General features: G+C 39.8%; 2 protein-coding genes across 4 annotated transcripts; one reads left to right on the top strand and one right to left on the bottom strand.

The window, feature by feature from the left end:
- Positions 1 to 230: 230 nt before the first annotated feature.
- Positions 231 to 7,691, bottom strand: GABA-B-R1 (gamma-aminobutyric acid type B receptor subunit 1). 3 transcript variants are annotated; one of them, XM_043420368.1, is made up of 12 exons: positions 7,127 to 7,691; positions 6,942 to 7,040; positions 6,722 to 6,856; positions 6,335 to 6,505; positions 5,764 to 6,262; positions 5,518 to 5,645; positions 5,134 to 5,426; positions 4,250 to 4,493; positions 3,879 to 4,122; positions 3,146 to 3,540; positions 2,554 to 2,689; positions 231 to 1,153 (listed from the first exon to the last, which is right to left on the bottom strand). In XM_043420368.1, the coding sequence occupies exons 1-12, from the start codon at positions 7,256 to 7,258 to the stop codon at positions 1,134 to 1,136; spliced, it is 2,496 nt and encodes an 831-aa protein (XP_043276303.1). In that variant the 5' UTR covers positions 7,259 to 7,691; the 3' UTR covers positions 231 to 1,133. The 3 variants fall into 3 exon arrangements, with proteins under 3 accessions (XP_043276303.1, XP_043276302.1, XP_043276301.1); XM_043420367.1 differs by having other exon boundaries at positions 2,548 to 2,689; XM_043420366.1 differs by having other exon boundaries at positions 231 to 2,689.
- A 335-nt stretch (positions 7,692 to 8,026) lies between these two features.
- Positions 8,027 to 9,328, top strand: MED22 (Mediator complex subunit 22). The gene is made up of 2 exons (XM_043420375.1): positions 8,027 to 8,363; positions 8,880 to 9,328. Exons 1-2 carry the CDS (start codon positions 8,261 to 8,263, stop codon positions 9,197 to 9,199), a joined length of 423 nt encoding a protein of 140 aa, XP_043276310.1. The 5' UTR covers positions 8,027 to 8,260; the 3' UTR covers positions 9,200 to 9,328.
- Positions 9,329 to 9,339: the final 11 nt, after the last annotated feature.

The raw sequence follows: 9,339 nt of genomic DNA on the forward strand, positions 1-9,339 counted from the left end.
GGCGTGGTTTGCGCGCCGAATTCCTAAATGCCCACAGTCCGCATGCGCGATTTTAGTTTAAAAAATAGCCACGAGCGTCCAGTTTTTCGTCCAGGCTGTGAATGAAAAAGCACACTTTCAACTCGAACATTTTTTCGCAAAGGAACGTGTATATCACATTCGTCAACAATTAACGTTTTTGGGCACAGGAAAAACAAGTGCAAAGGTTATTTATTTCAGTAAAAACAAAGTTTTTAAATCGATCGTTTTATTGACATATCGAGACGACGTAGGCTGTAAAGAAACAAACGATACAGCTGATTCATTTTGGCTTTCGTCGATAAATTTTACAATTTAAAAACTTGAATAAACATTTCCATTTACTAACTAACGTACAATAATATATATAATATAATTAATGTATATACTTTCTTCAACTTTATAAGTTTTTTTTACGGCCTTATTAATGTATATTCTTACAATTTATTAAATTTTCTTTGGGCAAGATTTATTTGCACGACATCAGCAGTATGATTGCTATAAACGCAGAGATACGACATGTCCGAATAATGCGTTAACCTATATGCGCGAATCGCTAGAACTCGTGTAACGAGAAACCCGCAAAATTTTATCGTGAGGATCGATCCTACGTTTTCGAATGAGAACAACAACAAAGACTAACAATTTTTCTCAATGACATTGAATATTTTTTTCTGCTTTGAGCGTCACTTCCAGTTTACAAATGTGAATTTAAGGATCAACGTATAATTGACTAATTCGCGGTAGTAAAAAAACTGCCAAGACATTTTAATTTTTCTAAATAACTCTCGTTGGACCAGCGTAAAATAATTGCAGTCAAATCGCGTAAATAATTATTTCGAATCTCAGTCAAACGATAAGCAGCACAGCCAGGAAAGTCAACTTTTTAATCCCCGGATTGTCAAACGATTACGATAAAGACGTTAACGATTGAGTTTGGAAACAATAAATTCAACACATTATTTTGTCTCAACATTAAAAGTATTTCAACGTTCTTAAATTTTCGTTTAAACATTAATTCATGTCGTTTTACACTTTTCTACTACAATTAATTTAACTTAGAGCCTGTATGTGTATAAATTGCTTTACGTTTCAAATTCAATGTTGCTTCTCGGTCAGCCGACGTGGTCCGTCTCTAGAATCAAAAAGTCAAATACGAAAGTCCTTGAAAGTCAGGAATAATATAAAATCCTCGATTATCTCCATTCATAAATAATCCCCGACGAGAAAAATTGACACGGCGTTTCGGTTATTCGCAATTATTTCCCCAAACAATGCGATCGTTTTGAATTTCGTGCACGTACAGCACACAATAATCCTTTCTTACCAAGCAAATTGTTCGACAGCGAACAACAAAAAAATCTTTCCAACCGTTTTCTCGTCACCTCATCAAGCGACTCCCAAATTATTTATGAATGGTGTATTTCATATTTTCCAATAAAAGCCTTTAAATCTCGTTAGCAAGTTTATCATGATCGATGAAATTGGAAAAATTATCGTAGCTCGATTCGCGATACGATTTCCGAGCGTAATTCAACGACGTTTTCCAAATACTCACATCAACATATGACCCAACGAGCGAAGCATCATTTTGAAACAACTTTAAACAATTTGGGAGCAGACTTCACGAGGTTCACATCGAGATTCTTCTAACGAGATTTAACTGCAATAATTCCTTAATTATCGTATATCGTATATCGTGTGTCTAGAAAAAAAGCGATTAAAAAAATGATTTTTTCTTGATTAGTGGAAAAAAATCACCGTTTACTCTCCGTGTTTGGACCCTGGTTCTTTAAAAAAATATGTCTTAGGTACTCCGTAGTGAGATGAAACGTTTCGAAAAAATATTTAAAGATCGTTGTAAAAACATGAGCACGCGGAAAAGTACTTTAGGCCTTGAGATTACGTTAGACAACTATTCTCTTGTTTTCGGTACATCGACACATTCATACGTCAAATATTTACGTATACACGCGCGCGTGTTTATATATATATATTTATGGAATGGATATTTGAATACTCGGATGAAGCACAACGAATAAAGGCGTAAAAACGTGTCTCGGGTCCGTGTGTGCGAGTGTCGAGCTCTTGCACGATAATCCACTTTAATATTCTTATTGATAATTTTCGTTATTAAAATATGAATAATCGTTAAAACGTTTAAACAAATAATATCGTTATTAAATTCGTGAGGTTTCGTCACGAAAAACTTTTCTCATCTACTTTTGATCCATTCTCGATTGTACATTCGAAGCGTTGTTGGTGAAAATAATGAAAAAGTGCTGCTCGAAATTCCCCGTTTTTTGACTCCCGCTGGTCTCGGTAGTGTTACGAAAGGCAGATGCGTCCAAAGACTTTTATATTTCGGTCGAAAGTCCTTCAAGGCTTTTCGTGTCGAGCTCGACTTTTGCTGGGAATTCGGACTGAACGCTGATTCGGGTTGGAAGGCAAGAGGGATTTAAAGGTAGGATTCGGAAAACTCGAAATCGGAAGCTGAGGCTCGAGAAGATCTCGTGTAAACGGACAAACCCCCACCAATCGCACTGTCCGAGGTCCCCTCTCCGGTCACGAAATCTGCTATTATCAGCGAGCCCTTCGGACCGCCTCCGCTTCCCAGCACGACATCTCGGGCCGCCAATTTTTGCTTGAGCAGTTTGATCTTTTCCTCTTTCTGAAAATCCAAAGAAATTTTACTATATTTGACGAAACTTTGACCTTTGGACACTCGTTCCAACAACCTTCTCACACTTGGACGAACAAACGTCAATATTTATGTGAATCATGTGATTTCCATATTCAAACGAATAAATATTCTTTTGAATGATCGATAAAAGCATGGAAACATTCATGAGGCTGCAGCTCAACTGATCCGAATTTTTTGTCAAGGCTTCGGAAGTCGCTTTCCCATTAATTTCATTTTCGAAATGATAACGAACGATGAACAAAGTTACGAAAGATTCGAGCCGCAAGAGAGTTCGTGCATTTTCTTTCAGTATATTTCAATATTTTTGACGATTCATTGCCGTCAAAAATATTGTAAAAAAGTAAATACGTTATTGAATTTGGAGGGGTGAGAGAGGTTGAAGTAAGAATTTGAAAAAAAAAAAAAAAAACAAAAAATACGAACCGAAGCAATCAATTTTTGGAGTTCATCGTTTTCACTGACGAGCTTCTGATATCTTTCCTCGTCTTCCTTCGACATTCCGACGTCAGGATTGTACTTGGACTCGGCTTTGTCCTTCGGATGTCTTATGACTTCGATTACTTTGGGTACGAAGATGAGAGCCATGCTCAAAAAACAACAAAAAATGATGGCGAGAGCTACGAATGTAAAGCTGGCGTCTTGCTGACTCGCGATGACCATTGTCACAGGTGCTGTTATTAGACAGAGCACTACCACGTTGTAAATCGACATTCCAACGTATCTCGAGTCATTTATTTGTTTAACTTTGATGCAGCGTGTCTCATAAGCTAAAAATAATCCGAATACCAAAACGAGCGCTTTGTAGCCGTAGATGAGACCTGAAAAAAATTATTTTCTCAACAAAATCATCCAATTTTCGTATTTTAACAAATCTTTCCAAAATTCCCATATCAAAAATTGTTGTTGGCCGAACAAATCGTGGAGAGCAAAATCGAATTGATGAATTTAACAAAAAAAAATTTGGTCGACTCAACAACCTCTCAATTTGCTGGCTCAAATGAACATTGCTCCCCACGACAACAAAATAATCTTGTTGAATCGTAAGAAATTCATTTTATGGGCCAACCGTTGATCCGCACCAAATTTCCTATTGCCCGAAAACGTTTTTTTCGTATGCAGTTCTTTTGATTGAAAAATAAAAAGATTGATGAGTTACCGAGCCAAAGGCTGTTGTGGACGCTCTCGCAGTGTTCGAGTTCGGGTCGAATCCTGGCGTCGTCGTCCCCGTAAGGAGGTAATTCGAGGGGAAACACTTCAATATTTCTTTGCAGAGGATCCAGAGCTTGCCAGGCTCCGAGAATTACGAAATCGACAGCTAGAAGAGCGCTAACCATCGTGTACAGTTTCCACGGTTGAATATTTTTCTGGACCGACGAAACCTTCTGCTTTGCCATGAACAACTGCGAAAAACGTGAAAAAATCAATTCCGTCAATTGCAATTCATTTTTTTATTCAGTATTCAACAAAAGTAATAATAAAAAAGAAATTAAAAAAAAACACTATTAAATTTCATTTTTTTGCCCTCACCTTGGCCTGGTCGGCCTTCGTTTTCGTAGTGAGACGATGGACTCGCCAGACTTTACTGAACATCGCGCCAAAAGCGAGAGTAAAACCGATCGAAAGCATCCAAGCCCTTGCTTGACAAATTCCAGCGTATTCCCAAGGCTCGACGAACCTCCCATCGATGCCGAGCAAGAACACCGAAATGAAACAAGCGATCACTCCGGCGAGCATAATCGTATTGCAGACGGGATGAGACGACTGAATAACCCTGAAAAAACGCAATGAAAATAAATGCACATAAACGTCAAACTTTACTTTTCTTCCGGAAAAAAATTTCTTTTTATGCTGTAGGGAAGATTTTGGGGTGAAAATTCACTCTCCAGTGGGATTCGTCGGAAGAAAATTGCTCCAGCGTTTCTTTAAGGGCTCTACCCTATAAGAAATTTCAAAAAATCCATTTTTTTTATTCCATTCTCGAAAGTATACATATTTTTAAGTAACGTATTGAAATTTTGTAAGATCTGACCAGTCCAAGTGTACTTTTGAGCGACGTTTACTCGGCTGCCTGAGTGCGTCTCCGAAACTATTGAACCGGAACCTTGCCAAAATTCTACTGCCCGTATCATTCGAAAAACGACGAAAAAACGTGGTTTTTCGTAGTTTTTTAAAAAACGGCCGCTACTTTGTCATTTCTTAAAACATCAAAAATCGTATGATAAGCGAATCTAAAACCGCATTTTTGTTTTTTTATCTCCGATCATCCGTTCCAGAGATTTATCGGCAGCGCAGACCCATTTTTCGGACCTGTCTTCTGCCCCACTCCTTCTGTACGAAAACTGAGTAAAGTGACTATAAAAAAAATGTTGCGCATTTTTTAGGCCTAACACTACTCTTTTCGTCTTTTTTACCTCCGATGTCTGTTCCAAATGTTGAATATTATGAGCAATATCGTGATGACGATCCCAGTCGAGGATATAGTTCCCATGCAAATGAACAGTGGCAACGAAACGGTCCTCAGAACGGTCCTGACGATGGTTCTGTCCTGAGGGACTTTCCCTCCGATCCATCGCTCCATGTTCTTCCACGTCAAGTTGTCGCTCTGAGTGTCGTAGTAGCCTAATTTCACGTACTTGCCATCGATCACTTGCTCAATTTGGGTCAAAGCGATTCTGTCACCTTGAGAGCTGAAGGCGACGTAGCCCTGATGCGACGTCGCAAAGATCCCAAAAAAATATGAACTTTTTGAAAAGCCTGAAAAATCATCGAAATTCAAAGTGTTCTTCAAAACTTACGGATATCCCGAGAAACTGGGTCGAATTTATCGCCGAATAAATCTCGTCAGCAATTTCCTTTTCCGTGTAAGTAAAGTTTTTCAAGCTCTTGCCAGTCTTCGCGAGTTTTTCCATCGTTTTGTTGAAAGCTGCACAAAAATTGGAGAAATTATTAATCTCTCGGGAATTCATCGGCACGTTGTTTCTTCGTTTTTTGTTTTTTTTTGTTCTTTTGTTTTTTTTTTGTTTTTGGCTTTTCCCCCTCACCCAAAGCCACCGACCAAACGGCGTCGTAGGCGAGAGGAGCTTCCTGATAGCCTTCGGGGTAGCGATTGTTGTCGATGTCGTAACCGTCCTCTTTGAGCATCTTGTTCAAACGCTGCCTAAAGTCTTCGGAAGTCATGCCGCTGATGGTCGTGTCGTTGTTCTGATTCCACATGAGGGCCTCGGTCGTGAAGTGCCCCTCGGCCGCTTGCCTCATCTGCTCCTTGGTGCACGTTATCCCTTCCTTGTCAAGATTGACCTCGAACCAGTTGTCCTCGTACCAGCCGATGAAGAACCAGACGTAGCTCTTCCCGTAGAGGTTTTGATGATAAACTTCGCAGAGGACGCGCCGCGCGGCGACGACGTAAAACAAGCCGACGATTATCCGAGCGTCTTGCCGACGCAAATTTCTCACCGCGTCCGAAGGGTCCGAGAGGAAACTTTGACGCGTCACTATCTCGATTCCTGCCTCCTTGCAACGGGCCTCGAGGTCCTCGACGGTCTGTTCGAAGGGAAGATCGACGGGGGTGAAATTCCCCTCTCGTTCTCTCGTCTCTACGATTCTCAGACTTACCGACATAAATACTTCTTCGGCCTGCTGGAGAATGGCGACTCTGGACCAGCCGAATTTCTGGAGCAACTTTATTCGCGTCGGATTGTGCACCGTGGCCGACGGGTGCGTTCTGAAGAGCGTGGGGAAACGGTTGCGGTCCGATAACGCTGGTGAAGAGGCGCCGTAACAGAGCTGGGGAGGAGAAAACACCAAAACGGAATGATTTTATTCATATTTTTCTACGTTAAGGAGCACTTCCGCTCGCGCTGGACGAAAATGGTTTGACGTTTCCGAAACTCTGCGGATAAAGAGCGAGTCGGGACTTTTATTTTGAATTTTTCGTTAAAAGTGCGCCAGAAAACTCCCTTAACGGCGCCGATAAAAGCTCGCCCCGCGAGCTCAACTTACGACGACTAAATTCCACATTTTCGAGGCTTCGGCGACCGTGGTACAAACGGTACTGCAGCCCGCGAGCAACATCAGTTTTTGAGGAGTGTTGTACAGCAAATCGTACATCACGGAAGCCCCCAAGCCTTGCTCGCACTGTGGAGGTGAGAAAAATGAAAATGGATTGAGCGAAAGTTGAACTGGTCGATTGACCGACGGCTCGAAGGCTGCTGGAGGGTACCTCGCTGTCGTTGGAGTGCAAATTGAGGGTGAAACCCGGCAGCAAGTTTTTTTCTCGGTTGACATCTTCTAGAGCCAAATTCGCAGCGGGCATGCAGGCCTGAAAGACAGAGAAGAAGACGAGCGAACACTCCGTCATCCACTTTTGTTTCCTTGCGCCAAGGGATTTTTTAATATTTGACTCACTTGGCCTCCTTGCCAACCGCCTTCACCGGCGATTGGAAATATTCCACCGATGTGCAAAACATTATCGTCAGACGGTGGCAAAACGCCGTTAATCGGTAAAGCGATTGAGAGAATCACATAAATTCCCAACATTTTGAAGGAATTTTAAATAATTAATTCGCTCGAACGAACTGGCCTTAAATATTCCGAAGGATTCACGATTTTAGAATATTTTTTTAAGTGTACTCCTCGCGGGGCTTTCTTGTCAACAAACTTTCATCGCGCCACCAATATTTCATAACAATATCCGTGTTGTCGGAGCGCATGCATCACTTAAAAGTGGAAAAATCGTGCCGAGGTCTCGAGATTATTCTTCTCGGGCTCGAGCACTTTCCACTAATATTCACAAAGTACGACCCATTTTGGGGATTTTTATCCCGAATATATTCACTTCGATAAATTATTATTTATTTAGGATGATTTTCAATATTTATTGTAAAAAATTGACACTTGTTTTCAGGTAAAAATGGTTTTTCTTTCGGATAGCGAAATACGTCGCGTGCGAATCATATTGATTCTAGAGGCTCCGTGACCCGAGGGCTTCTGTATGGTGGGGGATGAGGGTGCTCTCTCGAGGCCCTCACGAAAATAATCAATAAACAAAACCTTTATCGTTGTAGCAAAGGTAGAGCTTCAACTAAGATTTATTTTAACGAATCGAATGTTGAGAACAATTGATAAATATTTATTCACATTTCGGAATCCAAATGGATCCTTCGTTGCTGGGTGCTAAATTATGCGCATTTGATGCATACATTTGATGCATATGTTTGATGAGAACGACGACCGTGTCGATTTGTGTCCTTATTTTGGTCTCCAATCGTCCGTTTATAATCATAAAAATCGAAAATTTTCATGAGCATTTAATGTTGTTTATTTCACTATTGTTTGAAATAATAATTCACTAAAAAATTTAAGCTTTGCGCCATATTTCGAGAACGATGTTTCGTGGTCGTGGATCAGCTGCTCCGCGCATTGTTTGGCACTCGGCATTGTTGACGCAATGGCCATCGACTGAAAACGTTTCTCTTCCGTAGTCTACGAATATTCCTATTTTATTTCAATAATAATAAAGTTAGACGTAGAATTTTAAAAATGTCTGTTCAACGTGCATTACCTCAGAGCAAAGAAGCTCTTCTCAAATCTTACACGACAAGATTGAAGGACGATGTCAAATCTATGCTGGAAAATTTTGAAGGTACACAACATAACCTCACTTTATTTGTTATTGCATCCCTTTCGAAATCATGTAAATCAAACTAATGACTCCTCATAAATATTGTAAACTTGAGATTAGAGTCATTTTATTGATCAATTATAAACGATTAATTCAGTACTATGAGACTCAAAAAATATTGATGAAGTTTTTTGAAGGTAACCTACAATCTTAGCATATCCATAAATGATGTTTATTTATCCATTTACAAGATATCCATAGCCAGTTTTAGAATAAAAACTTATATAAAACAAATTCTTCAGAACAAAAGTTGACCTCAACAAATCGGAAAAAAGTAAAAACTAGAGTACTCAAGATACTTGGAACTACCTGAATTTATCAGTGCGTTGCGATAATCCACAAATTTCCACAATAGAGTATACACCCCAATGGAATCTAGTTATGATATTTGGGCTGGTACAACTACATAAATTTTTCATAAACAATATCAGCACCAATGTGAATAAATAACTATAATCCTTCTGTAATTTTTTATAGAAATTGTCAAACTTGCGAAAGGAGAAAACGATTCGCAACTATCACGAATGACGCAGTGCGAACAGGATACTTATGAGATGCATGTGAGGGCAGCAAACATAGTGAGAGCAGGGGAGTCTCTGATGAAACTCGTGTCTGATATAAAACAGTACCTGATATTAAATGACTTTCCATCGGTGAACGAAGCAATAGCAACAAATAGCAAATTATTCCGTACGAAGCAAGCAGAGTGTGATCAAAAATTGGCTTCTTTGCGAGATGACATGGCTGCTGATCTCTATGATCTTGAGGAAGAATACTACACTTCGATATATAAATGAAATTCATTGTTGGAGTGGACGAAAGGGACAAGCGCTATTCCTTCGGTTTCGTTGCAGCTGCTCAATTTGCGACTGTTCGATTCCCCACGTTGTATTATATTTATTAGAATAAATAATCATTTTCGTAAACAACTCGACTT

Source organism: Venturia canescens, chromosome 5 (assembly GCF_019457755.1).
Source record: "Venturia canescens isolate UGA chromosome 5, ASM1945775v1, whole genome shotgun sequence".
Taxonomy (NCBI): domain Eukaryota; kingdom Metazoa; phylum Arthropoda; class Insecta; order Hymenoptera; family Ichneumonidae; genus Venturia; species Venturia canescens.